This window comes from Coloeus monedula, assembly GCF_965178545.1.
Source record: "Coloeus monedula genome assembly, chromosome: 3".
Taxonomy (NCBI): domain Eukaryota; kingdom Metazoa; phylum Chordata; class Aves; order Passeriformes; family Corvidae; genus Coloeus; species Coloeus monedula.
This window is the reverse complement of record NC_138783.1, coordinates 31,734,444-31,747,324: the sequence shown is the minus strand read 5'-3', so window position 1 is coordinate 31,747,324 and position 12,881 is coordinate 31,734,444. Positions and strand designations below refer to the sequence as shown.

At 47.3% G+C, this 12,881-nt stretch overlaps 1 protein-coding gene across 3 annotated transcripts in view; it reads left to right on the top strand.

The window, feature by feature from the left end:
• Positions 1-10,567: 10,567 nt before the first annotated feature.
• The window catches only part of GAB2 (GRB2 associated binding protein 2), a 95,097-nt gene continuing 92,783 nt past the window's right edge, over positions 10,568-12,881 (top strand). For all 3 annotated transcript variants that reach the window (XM_082279153.1, XM_082279152.1, XM_082279151.1), the window contains exon 1: positions 10,568-10,825. In XM_082279153.1, the coding sequence (XP_082135279.1) occupies positions 10,754-10,825 (72 nt within the window). In that variant the 5' untranslated portion in view covers positions 10,568-10,753. The remainder of the gene's footprint in view (positions 10,826-12,881) is intronic.

Here is a 12,881-nt window from a genome sequence, read left to right as displayed (position 1 = left end):
CTGACCTGTCACACGGTTGCTGTAAATGAGAGTGCCTGAACTGGAAGCCCATCTTCTGAGAACAGAGTGGGGGGATAGCAAAACATCTCCTGTCCACTCTGCTGTCAATCCCCAACAGCAGCTCTGGGCTGCCTGTGTTGGTTTTGGCATCACCAGGAGGTTGTTGATCCTTCTGTGAGATGCCAGATCTGATGGGCAAGGTGGGGCCAAACAGCGACAGGTGAAAAACAAGACGTAAAAAAGAAGACAATGGAAGGTGCCAAAAAGTTCTAGGTTAACTAGGCATGAGTCACAAGTACAGGGAAGGACACAACTGCTTCAAACAGGTTTGCAGGGTGGCTGTCAGGGTGACACTGAAAGAACAAAGAACTGGTCTAATCTGCCTTTCGTTCTTTGCCCTTTTCAGAGGTTGTTGCAGGACTGAAGGTAAAGGTTGAACCTTTGATTTGTAGATAGGTAGACGTATGTAAGAAAGAAAGAACAAGGATGTACTGTGAGTGGTTTTTTGTGTGCTTCCAACTAGCTGTCCATGAGGAAGCAGTCTCCCCAGTCTTCTACATGTCCTGGTTCATTTCAAGGTGCTTGATGAGCTGGGTATCCAGTGAGCTAAGGGGGCTTTGCCCTTGGGTCTGAAAGCACAAGAAAACTACCCCTAATAGTTTGGCAGATGAAGCAGGAGCTGAGCAGGGTTGTCCCAAGAGAGGTAACCAGATGGCTCAGAAGGGGAAGGAAAGGTTGTCTAGTCTTGGTAACAGCCTTCAACACGTGCTGTTTTCACTAGTGGTGAGAGAGAGTGAAGAGGCTGAGGCCCTGTGCACTATGATACTGCTCAGGGTTAATACCGAGATTGGTGTTCCTGTGAGAAACTTGATTTATGGGTAGCCAGCAAGGGTGGGAGCCATTGTTTCCCTCCAGGCTGGCATTGTTCACCTCGTGCTGTGTATATATAACACGGACTGGTATTGCCAAAGAATGCGACATGTTTTTTCTTGGATTTCCATGTGGAATGTCATGTATTTCCTTTGAATCTCCCTCCCTAGAATGAAACGGAAGTTAATCTGGAGGATGGGGAGTTCATTTCCTTGGACATGTAGGCAGGGAAATGCACCAAGATCTTCTTAATTTAAGCAGCTTTCCTTGCTACATCTTCTCTTAGAGACTGCACCCTGACAGTGACTGAAGCCAGATAAAGACGGTGACACTTCTTCAAGTAAAAAGCTGTTATTTTTGCACACAGGAATCATCTCTTAGGCTGACCATGCAGTGCAGTAGCTAACACTGGGGTGGTTTTAGTGCCATAAGCAGTCAGCTCTCAAGCCCAGGTGACGAGGACTGTCATCATTTTGTTAAGTATTTCTTGAAATTTCAGTTCCTCGGCAGCCCGTGCTTGCCTCTTTTCAAGTTTGTCCTCACTCTGAGCTTCAGAGGAAGGAATGAGTGTCATTGATTACTGTGTCAGTAGCTTTGCAACATTAGAGCAGAGTGATGGGAGATAAAAGAGCTACACCATAAACTTTGCATAACTAAATGCCAGCCTCTCAGAAGTGTTTAGAGGATAACGTCTGGTTTTTTTGCTTCAAGAATATCAGATAATCCCTTCACTTAATTTTTTAAGGCATAAGATCAAAGTATCCCAAAGTACTCTATTTTTAATTGAAAAAATAATACCTGCAGAACTAACGCCACGTTTCAGTCTTCTCATTTTTAAATCCATAGGAGAGCAAATGCACACTTGGAAGCGAGAAGTAGAGATGGCTGTTCTCTCCCTTCTGTTGTGATACTGTGGCAGTGGTCAGATCCTGGACTGTTGTACTACCTTCTGTACAAGCAGAGACAAAAAGATACATCACTGGGGCCAGCAGACCAGCACAGGGATTTTAGCTGAGTTACCTGCATTCAGGCCCCCAGACCTGAGGGAAAAGCAGCAAGGTGCCCAGCTCAGCAGTTCTCTCTCCGGTTTATTTGGTAGTAGTAGTAATTTATAAAGCATCACATTGTTTGAGGGAATGCCAAGACTTTGATGGGAACCATAACATACAGTTTTGCTTGCTGGACTAATATTGATTGTTTTGGGAATAGCTTATAGATGTGTTTTTCTTCAGGGGGTGAAGGGGACTAATTTGCCAAGAAACACTTTTGTCATTGTTTCCATTAAATGTGTGTATTGAGATAAATGTGGCTTTGCTGTTGCTGAAAGCAGTAACAGCCATTATGACGGTTGTTTTAGCCTTTACCTTACACTCAGGGAGAAATGAGAGATGGGTCCAAAGGAGAAATAAGAAAGACTTTGTATAAAGATTGACAGAGTTCTAATTTCCTCAGATCTAACCAAAGCTGCCAAAGCCACAAAAATGGTGGTCTCAGGGGTGAATTTATTGTTTTGTCTTACTGTTTGTTGCAGAGCCATGACCTTCAGAGGGGTTGTAAAGTTTTATTTTATGATCCTGCTGATAAGGAGACATATGTAATTTACTGTACGAGTTCTTACAGACTTGGCTAACAACAAGTTTGACCCAGAGTTCAAAGAAATTATGGCTCCCGTTGTTTTATGGCTGCTGTGCCGCAGTGTCTGCTGCACGAGGTGTACGGAAAAGATGCTGTATTAGGAAGGGCTTTCTCATAAAGGGCAAGAGAGGGACAAGACCATGTGGGACAAGCGTGGCCATTTAAAAGTCATGTACCAGCTACATCAGAAATTGTAGGCTCTGTTGTGAGTGAAATACGGATGAAATTACTTTAGAATGATCCATGTTGCTCTTATTGCTGACACTATTTTACTACGGGAAATTGAGGCACGGAGCAATTAATCTGCTTGCCCAAGGTTATGGAAGATGTGTGGCAGAAGCATGGATCTGACCCAAATCAACCAAATCCCTGCTTGGCACCTGCCCACAAGACTTGCTTCTGTTTGCCTGTGGGTGCACTGCCACACGAGAAGTAAAGCAGGATGTTTGCAACTGATCTGGTTTCAAATGCATTTTTGGCATTTCTAAGATCTTAGACTGTGCTTCAGTGATTTTTATCTATCCCTGTATGTCCTGGGGCCTTTCGGAGATAGAAGTCCTGCTGTTTATTTTTATTACTCTTACAACTGATTTTTTTCCTGAATAATTTGAGGCAGCCAACAGAGTAGATTTTTAATTTTCTTTGCAAGGCTTGATCTTGCTCTTTGCTCTTCATTGATACCTGTGTATCTTACTGTCTTCAGCAGGTTAATGTACTGATACTTGTGCTGAAAGAATGGAGTTCAGAGTTTTTAGAAGTCACTGATCATCCAGTTTGCTGGCAAAAAAGTATGCAAACTGCTCAGAAAAAAAATCAGTGTGGTCTGGGAGGAGGCCTGCGTAAAACATGTAAACATTTAAATTTCAGTATGGGACTCTTCCCTACTATCTGCCATGGCTTCAAAAAGAGACTGCATTTCCAGTCACAGTGGAAAATAATTATACTTCATTAACAAAATGGTTTTTTAGTAATACTTCTGTGGTCTTTATTTATAAGGTACTTTACCTTCAAAGTGATTTTTGAGCAATAATTCCAATATCTTTGATGGCCCTTTGAAGATCCTGGGCTCTCTGTGCTCAGTACCGTGGTTAAGCTGTGTGAAGCAGGCGTATGATCCCTATTTTTCTGAGACACAGGTCTCCTGCTTTCTGCTTGTCCCTCAGCTTTGCTGCTGTTCCGTTGAAGAATGCGTGGCCATGGGCTGCCCATTCAAGTGGGAGACAGCTGAACTCCCACCACAGACAACTCAAAGGCTGACTGACCTTGCAGTGTCGGTGCTGCCAGGGCTGTTCACACAGCTGGGACGCTCCAGGTCAGTGACAGATGAAGGGGCTTGCCAGAGGTTGTGGAGGGAAGCAAGAGTCAGGATCAGGGATCAATTTCCAGAGTGTCCTATCAGAGTTGAGAACAGGTTTCTGCCATTTCTGCACAAAGTTAGAGAAACTCAGTGCTCAACCAGTAGCCAGTTTGCAGCTCCAGGAAATCCAGATGTGAGCACTTACCTACTGCAGAGATTCTATCATCACTGTAACTGAGGAGGTCTCCTTTTGGCAGGTTGGACTCACATGATGGCATCTCTGTGAAGCACTTGAAATGACCTCTGGAGTTGTTTAGTATAAATAAATCACCGTGTGCTTTCAGGCTGGCTCAGCAGCGTGTCCGTGGCGTCATAGCTGCCAAGATGGGGCTCTGCACAGCAGCTGGAGTGCTGGGAAAGGCGTGCTTTAGGTGCCTTTCTGTGAACAGGCATGGGTGGTGCTTTTCCAGATCACGCTCCACGGCTGAACTTTGCCACCTGCAAAACTCAAATAACCATACAAATCAAATCCGAGGGCCTGGATTATGCAGTGGCTACAAACAGTCTTTCAAATTCCAGTATTACTAATGGCATTAATAAATTATTAGCGTTCGTGGTGATTTAGGAAGTATGAGGTTCAAGTATTTAACAAATTTCATGAGCCTATTTGTTAATGAACTTGATGGATGACTTGCCAGGCAGGATTATATAGCCATGTCCTTGGGGTACATGCTAAAACATGATGTTTTTAGTACTGTGTTACTCCAGGCCCTAATTGAGATCCAGTACTATTTGTAACAGTGCTGCCATGGATAAAAGGAAGAAAGTTTGTGCTAAACCTTCTGAGATAGAACATTATGAATGTTAATTTCCCAGATCATTAGAAACTTGAAATAGCCATCTGGCCAAAACCAGAGGTGCATATGCCTGCAACCACAGCTTAACAGCATTCCACTGGGAGGGTGGCTGCTGCATAGTATTTGGGACTGGCAGCTGCAGAGCAGCTTTTGCTCTGATCTCAGCAAAGTCTCTTCACACTTAAGACTTCTAGGAGATGTCTGTTTAAAATGAAATCAACATCTCAGCCAGGAATATAATACACTCTAGAGGGGCTAAAATGCTCTGAAACCACAAGGGCATATCCCCTCCACGTGCTGCTCCAGTGATTATTTTCACTGTTAAAAAAGTGCCATATTTCAGTCTCTGTTTGCCTGGCCTCAGCATGTCAGGAGGATATCAGCATGTCTTAACTCTCAGCATTTGAGGGGCATTACAAAAGACAACAGGCTCTTGGATTTGCAAAATTTGACCTAAAGCATGATGGCTTTCACATGCTTCTTCCATGGCTTAACACTGGTAGTAGCTGGAGGTCTTTACTCTGCAGGCTTTATTACATTCACCAAATGCCCCTCTCTCACCTGTAGATTACCTGCAGTAGAGCTATAGGTCTGCTATAAATACAGCATTTTGTATATTCCCAGATGGTGGTGTACAGTGGAACATAGGACCTGGGGGAGTCCATCCTCATCAGCCACTCACTCCTTCTCATGGTCTCAGCTTCCCTACTTGTATAGTTAGAGTAATAAGATTCATCATTCTAAAAGCTCACGTGCACAGTAGGTCTGTGTTCCAGTAGTTTTAGCTCTAAGCTGTGCACGGTCAATAATTGTAAACAAATGTAGAGATACATATTCTAAGTAATTTACACTTTGTAGAAGAGGCCTGGACATAATACAACAGCAATGACTTCCTTCTTCTAATAGAATTTTTAGTTCATTATATTGGCTGTACAGGGCAAGCTCATATCCTGGAGGGGTGTCACTGGAAAGAGGAGTAGGAGAAAAGCATCTGTTTTTATTCTGGCTTCTGTTTTGGCCAGCAGATATAATGGCACATGACTGTTGAGCCAACAGTAATCCAGTTACAAAAGTCTTCAGAGTTACTGCACCAACCAAATTAAACTTGATTACATCCAATTATGCTGAAAAGCCAGACAACAGCTCTTAGCTTGGGGTAAAGTAACTTCTTGCAATCGCATGTGGGGAGGCCTTGCAGGGTGTCGGGAGGATAATTGCTCGTTTGCTCTACCACAGAGCACCATCTGCTCTTGAAGTAATGCCTAAGGATGTGAGAGTACACCGGGGTCGGGTAAGCAGGCAGAGGAGCCCGGTGAAGATTTCTCCCTGCCTGTTTTATTATCATTTGTTTTATGGTTGCTTGCCCTGGGTCCAGCTGCAGTCAAAGCCTCATTGTGCCAAATAGTGTCCGTAGAGGGAGTCCTTCCCATACCGAGCTGCTGGTCTCATCGGAGAAAAACAAGGATGAAGTGGCCTTTATGCTTATGTCAGAATAGTGTCTGTGTCTGGAGCATTGCCTGGTGCACTTTCCACCAGGCAGTTGTATAATGGTTTTCTGTTTTGAGGAGGTGAGAAAAAAATGGGAAAACTCCCAGTTTCCTTCTCTTCCATGGTAAAAATAGCATGGAGGGGGGAGGGAGGTAAAGGTAGCTGCCAAAAATGTGTCTGGATCCAGGCAGCAGAGTTTGCGTGAGGATCTAGAAGGAATCACCAGACACGAAGAAACTCTACCTGGGTCCAGAACTGAGAAATGCATCAGTAGCACTCTGTCCCAGCTCAGCTCCAAGCAGTTATTTCTGTGTCTAGTTTGGTGAGAGAAGTAGGACTGGGCTTCAGTGTGGACTGATTAGGAATAGGAAAACATATTTATTAATCTTTAAGTGTGAGGACTGGAAGTGTCCTCCATCTGTATCCACAGACACTGTCCAGCTCAGCACCCCAGGCCCCTCCCTGTATCCATTCTGGATGAGATGTGCTGGTTTTAGCCACGATCTCCAACAGAAAGAGGACAAAGTAGGACCATCAAGTCCAAGGGAGCCTGTGTGCCTTGAACACTGCTGACCTGCAAGTCATCTCCCTTTTCTCTGTTTCAAGCCTGTATTAAGGCATCAGAGCTCTGATGCCCGTCTTTCCCACAACACTGTACTGAAGACGCTTCAAACTGTCTCATTATCTGATCAAAGCACCTTGTGCTACTGTTCCCTCTGCTCATGGAAAGCAGCCAGTGCTGCTGGAGCTGCTGTCTGTCACAAGAAGGAAAGGACTGTCTTGTAGTTTGGCTTCAATTGCAGTTGTTCTGGAGGGCTTGCTGTGCTCTTTTACGGAGGGTGGAAAGCTTGAAAAGACTCGGGTTCTTGAAAGAGGTGATTTATGTTTTTTTTAACCTTGAAAATTCTTCATGAAATCAAAATGCTGCTCCCATCCCGCTCTGCTGCAGGAACTGTTGCATGAAGATAAAGTCGGGTCCTCTTGTTGCGGAGCTGGATCTCAGGAGACTGAGCATTTGCTCAGAATTAAAAGCAGGCAAGGAGCACCAAGCCTTACAGCAGATTTTTTCAAGCCTTTTCCTCCAGCCTGTTTCGGTTTATATTAACCTCCGTATAGGGCATTTCCAAGGGATTTGTGCCTGGCTGGGGTAAGTAGCCCGAAGCGTTTCAGCCAGCTGGTCCCTAATCCACAGGAAATGCCCAGTGTCTCCATGCATCCCGACTGCTTGCACCGTCGACGGGGAGCGAAGAGGGGAATTGCTCCGCCTGCAGCTTTCCCGTCTGCCAGCAGATGGCACAGCTCATTTGAATAAATTTGGAGCAGGAAGAAGTAGCGGTGGACATTGTGGTTTTCTTTCTTAGAAGTTCTGATTTTTCATAGATTTCAGTTTCAGATATGAACAAGAAATCACACTGAAGGTTGTGGCTCAAAACTCCAGGGGTTTCTGCAGAAGAAAGTGTCACTTGTCGTGCACCCCAGCTTGCTAAAGACGGTACAAGGGCTTCTTCTTAGAAAAATGTTTCTCTCTCAGCCTTACGCTTGTTCAAGTAACATTATTTCTTACATGGCATCTCTTAATTTCTCCCTTGCTATGCCTGCTAATTCTGCTGCTCCTCCTTCAGTTACTCCTGCTGGCAGAGATGGATTCTCGATGGCTTCACATAACTCCCTTGCTGGGTTTTTCCAACACAGGGATGTGGTTTTCACACAGTTTTCCGCCAAGGCTGCTGGCTGTTAGCTCACACTCCAGAGATTTACGCAGTCAGCTGGAGCCAGCCTGAGTTCATTCTCCACTGCCGGTTGGAGGAACAGCTTGAAGTTGGTAAAACTGTTACGAACGTGCAAGCGCTGCCAAATCAGAGCCGTGCTCATGACAGTCATCGTCTTTAACTCCCAGGGGCACTGAGGGTAGTATTTGTGTATCTTCCTGGCCAAAAGCTTTAAGGAGGGCCAGCATTATAAGGTGCTGTAATGTTACATGCATTGGATCATATGTAATCTGGCAGCCCGATGCCAGAATTAACTCACTGTTCCCACTCTGCGTACAGCCACAATGGAATTGGGAAGGCACGTTCACGTGCAGCATCTTTGTTTGAAGCATTTTTCTGCACAGAGCTTATATTACGGTTGGACTCGATGATCTTGGAGGCATTTACCAACTTTAATGATTCTATGATTCTATGTCACATCTGAGACAGCTGCATATTTAAATGTACAGAAAATGTAACCATTTCCCATCCAAAAGGCCAAGCAATCTGAGATACATTTGTCAGGCATCACCAAAAGCATGGAAAAAAGAATTCACAGGGGTTCTTCATGTTTTGGACACTGCTCAGATATATCTTGTGATATAACCAAGTCAGTAAATGTGATCAGAACAGGGGATGAGCAGAGAGAAGGAACAGTAGAGCAAAGGAGCAGGGTAATAAACCAAGGGCTGTCACAGAACACATAGAATAATTAATTAAAATTCACACAATGATAATTATGGAGCATTTCTTTAAACATCCATCACCCAAATGAAGTGTTCCAACCCCGTGTGGTGGAAGTTGTTAACATAAAAATGCAGCCAGGGTTCTCTGCAACTGCAACTGATCTTCAAACTGATACCACTTTGCAATGGTGTCAGTATGAGTGAATTCCTAACCTGTGAATCATTAGCATACACCGTGGAATAGTTTTGCACAATACCTGTGTATTAATCATGATCATCTGTTCTTGACTGAGTCTTTCTAAATCCCCAATAGTTCACTGGCCTCCCTGAAACTACTGTGTGTTTTGGGAAGATGTCTCAAGTGCAGGTCACCAGGACACAGTTTTCTCTACGAATGTACAAAGAGCCTCTAACCCAGGAGAGTTTGCGGGTGAGACTCTTGCTCTCATGCAGTGTAAATTGATATAGCTCCAGTGCACTGAATAAGGTGATGCTGGCTGAGGCTAGCACAAAACTGGTCTCTCCATCCTCCCCTGCTCTCAGCCCCATCACACATGCCACGTTGGCAGAGATGGGCAAGCTGATCTGAGCATAGCCTCTCTGTGCAGAGATTGCCCAGCACTGGGATAGGATCAAGCCCTTCCTTTGGGTAGTGAGAAGGTAGAAAAATCTTCTTATGTAGTCTTTGCATTTCACTGGCAGAAAAACAAAGCTGTTGAGAAAATACATTCCTAACAAATGACTGACTTGTTCTGTAAGGGGTTATTTCCCTACTTTATGCATTCACAAAGATGATAAACAACATATGGCTTAACCGTGCTGTCCCCATCTTGAAAAGAGGTGTTGTTCCTACCTCCCAGAGGCACTGCAAGTTGCAATTACTGCTCTAAAGTGATGCAAGATCCCTGCTTGAGCAGCATTATATAAAGGTTGTTGTTTGACATACAGTAGCACATCCAGCCAGCATGGAGTTATTGCACCAGCTATAGTACAAACACATAAGGAGGGACCATCCCTGCCCACAGAGGTTGGACAGGCAGGGAAGCTGAGGCAGGGATGACTGAATGTGCCCGGGCAGGTTTGGGGCAGAGCTGTTGTATAGAGACAGGTCTCAGAAATCCATCCCTAGCAAATGGGTTGTGTTTTCCATGTGAGCGTGGGCTAAGAGGAGTCAGCTTTTATGGGTGCCATGCCCAAGTTTTGCTTTAAAGGGTGCAGTGAAAGGAGGGTTAGAGCATAACCCAACTTGCAGGGCTGTGGAGGGACGTTTTATTAGTTACTGAGCTGGGGAGGAGAGGATCAGGCTTTGAAATGTACAATGTTTCGAGATCTGAAAGTTGATAGCGAATCTCAGCCAGGGTATAATACACTGAAATACAAAACCTGGCTTGTCTGCCTGAGACTCCAATGGCAGTCAAATCCCCTTTCAGTGGCCACTGCTCCATTACTTAAAAATCAATAATAAAATACGAAGCTTTTATTGATTTCCCTCGTGGTTTTTTTATTGCTATTTTTATTCTCCAGAAGGGTTTTTGGCATCACTGGTGTTTGGCTGTTTCTTGCTCAACCTCTTTGTTTTCAACTTCATCTCAGGCACAAGCCCCTGAGCACAGTGGGGCTAAAGCCAGCCTCTTTTCCGAGGTGAGAAGGACCTTTTCCATCAAGAGAGGGGAAGGGTCCTGGGATAATGAAACCTTACAGGGCAGAGGTTTGGGGGGAGCTGCACTTTTTAATTAAGGAAACGTTGCGCTGTTAGAGATCACCTGCTGCAGTATGGATAAAGTTTCTCTATGGGCACTGTATGAGTGCGGGGGGGGACAGGGACGAGCGGCAGCCTCTCGGAGGCGGCGTGGGGCCAGGGAGCCCCTCTCCCCGCGGGGTTTGTGTCTTTAACACGGCTGGCGGGGCGCCGGGCGGGCGGAGGCGTGGTGAGCGGGAAGGAGCCAGTTTCCTGCTTCCCCGCTCGCAGCCGAGCGGCCGCGGCGGCGGGGGGAGGCGCTCGCCGCCCCCCCATCCATCCTTCCATCCCTCCCTCCCTATTTCCCTCCCTCCCTCCACCCATCCATCCATCCATCCATCCGCTCACCCACCCACCCCCGCCCGCCCTCCATGGGCCGGCGCGGCCGGCGCTGAGCGCCGGGAGGCAGCGCCCGGCGGCGCCCGGCTGCCGCGATGAGCGGCGGGGAGGTGGTGTGCTCGGGCTGGCTCCGAAAGTCACCGCCGGAGAAGAAGTTACGGAGATACGTAAGTCTCAGCCCACCCCATCTCATCCTTACCGCGGCCCCGGGAAAGCCGGGATCCATCCCCCGCGCCTCCATCCCCGCTCCCCCGCCGCCAGCCCGGGTGCACCTGCCGCCGCCTCTCCCGGCGCCGCGGAGGCTCGGCAGGGCGGGGGTGCCCCTTGCCCGGGCGGGGAACGAGCGCTCGTGGCTCCCCGCCCCAGGGAAAGGCGGGTGGGAGCCTCTGCGAGCCCCCCGGCTTGTCCCCTGCCCCGGGGTGGTGGGGTGGGCGGTGACGGCCGCGGCTGGAGCGGACACTCGGCGCTGGGGCCGTTCTGGCTGCGCCCTGCGGTGGCCGGGCTCACCCGGGACCTGCGACACCCCCGCCTTTGAAGTCGTCTGTTTTAGGGGAGGCTGGGAACACCTTGGTGTCAAAGAGTAAAGGTACCTAACGCATCTTGGATCCCCCCAGCATTCCCATAACAGTCCCTGTCCCCCATCCCGTGCACGGTTCCTATTAATCATTGAACGTCCGAACCCTTTGAAGATAGCACCAGTAGCGCTTCGATAGCCTTTGTATCGTTAGCGGCTGAGATCAAACACTTCAAAGAAGTTGTAAAAACAGGGTCCAAATGCCAGCTCTGTCACATTCCCCACTCACTGAAAGAAATAACTGTTCTTTGCGTCCTCCGCCTGACAGTCCTGCCATGTGCCACGAGCATTAGCGCTCAGAAACGCGCTGCCATCCTATGACTCGGCACATCGCTTCCCAGGATGTCAGGGGTCCCACTCACTGACACCAATGACCAGCCTCAGCCAGCCTTCAGTTGACTGGAATGCAGCCTCTGGGAGGGAGCTGGATGCTCTCCCTTCCTGGGGGAACACCAGCCAGATCTTCCTCTGGTCCTGTTTCTTTTGCCTGCGTGCATTTCGGCAATGGCAGGCAGAACAAGTGCAGCTGGTGTCTCCCCAGTGCCTGTTATTGATTGATGGAAGCATCACTGCCTACCCTTGAGGGGGAGATGGATGTCTGTAGTCCCGTATTGCAGGCTAGAGCAGGACTAGGGGTGTGTCTGATTTGTGATAGAGTGTTATTAGCCTTGCCCAAAATGGGTTCAGCCCCATAGACATCAGTGGTACCACATCCCTTTGCATTAGACTGTGTGTCCAGTTGCTCTTGGCAATCCTTTCCTTGTGTGCCTCATGGTCTTTGAGGGAATATCGGGTTGGCACAGGACTGTGGGATGGAACTACTAGGGAATCCAGTAAGGTAAACCTGAGTGTTTATGTGGGAAATATCAACCCCCTAATGAATGTAGGCAGGCTTTGTGGGAGGTGGACAGAATGACTTTGTGCGTGCTGAACTGTGGAGGATGCTTTTAGCTTAATGGAGCAAAGCACCTTCCTCCCGCAGAAATCAACTAATTGCTGATCCTGAGTCACCAATGGCCTTAACTCATCAAACATCATTAGCTCCCCAGCATCTGCCCCATGAAAGGGTTCTCACATCACTGTCTGAATATCTAGCTTGTGCTCTGGCATTCCAGCAAGAGCTGAATAAATCTGCTAAATGCTCTACGTGGAGGGTGTGACACGCCGGCAGTTAGTGCTAATTATCAATGTGCATAAGAGTGCTTTTCATCCACATACATCCCAAAGTGCTCTGCAAGCCACCTATGTTTTCAAAACATCCTCATTCCCCCAAGAGGAAATGCGGCCATGCTGAGATGTGCCCGGCCAGCCCACGCAGCCTCCGCGGGGCAGGAAGCGATGCTTGGCAGATGTCACTCGAGGGGATCTCTGTGCTGGAGCGGTCCCAGCGCTGTGGTCAGTGGGACTTCCTTTCCAGTCACACCAGTTGCACCAGCTTCCTGCATCAGTGGCTGGATTTGAAAGCGTTGGCCTTTAGCTTGGACTGTGTCTCGCTTGGTGGTGCCCCATCCCTTTGCTTTTTAATGCATTATTATTGATACTGTATTTATATTGCTGTGGTGTGCATTTAGGGCGTTGGTGTGTTGTTCAAGTTCTCCTCGAGAGTAGTTCAGAGCAGCTTGCTGGTACAGAGCCTGAGGGTGATGTCT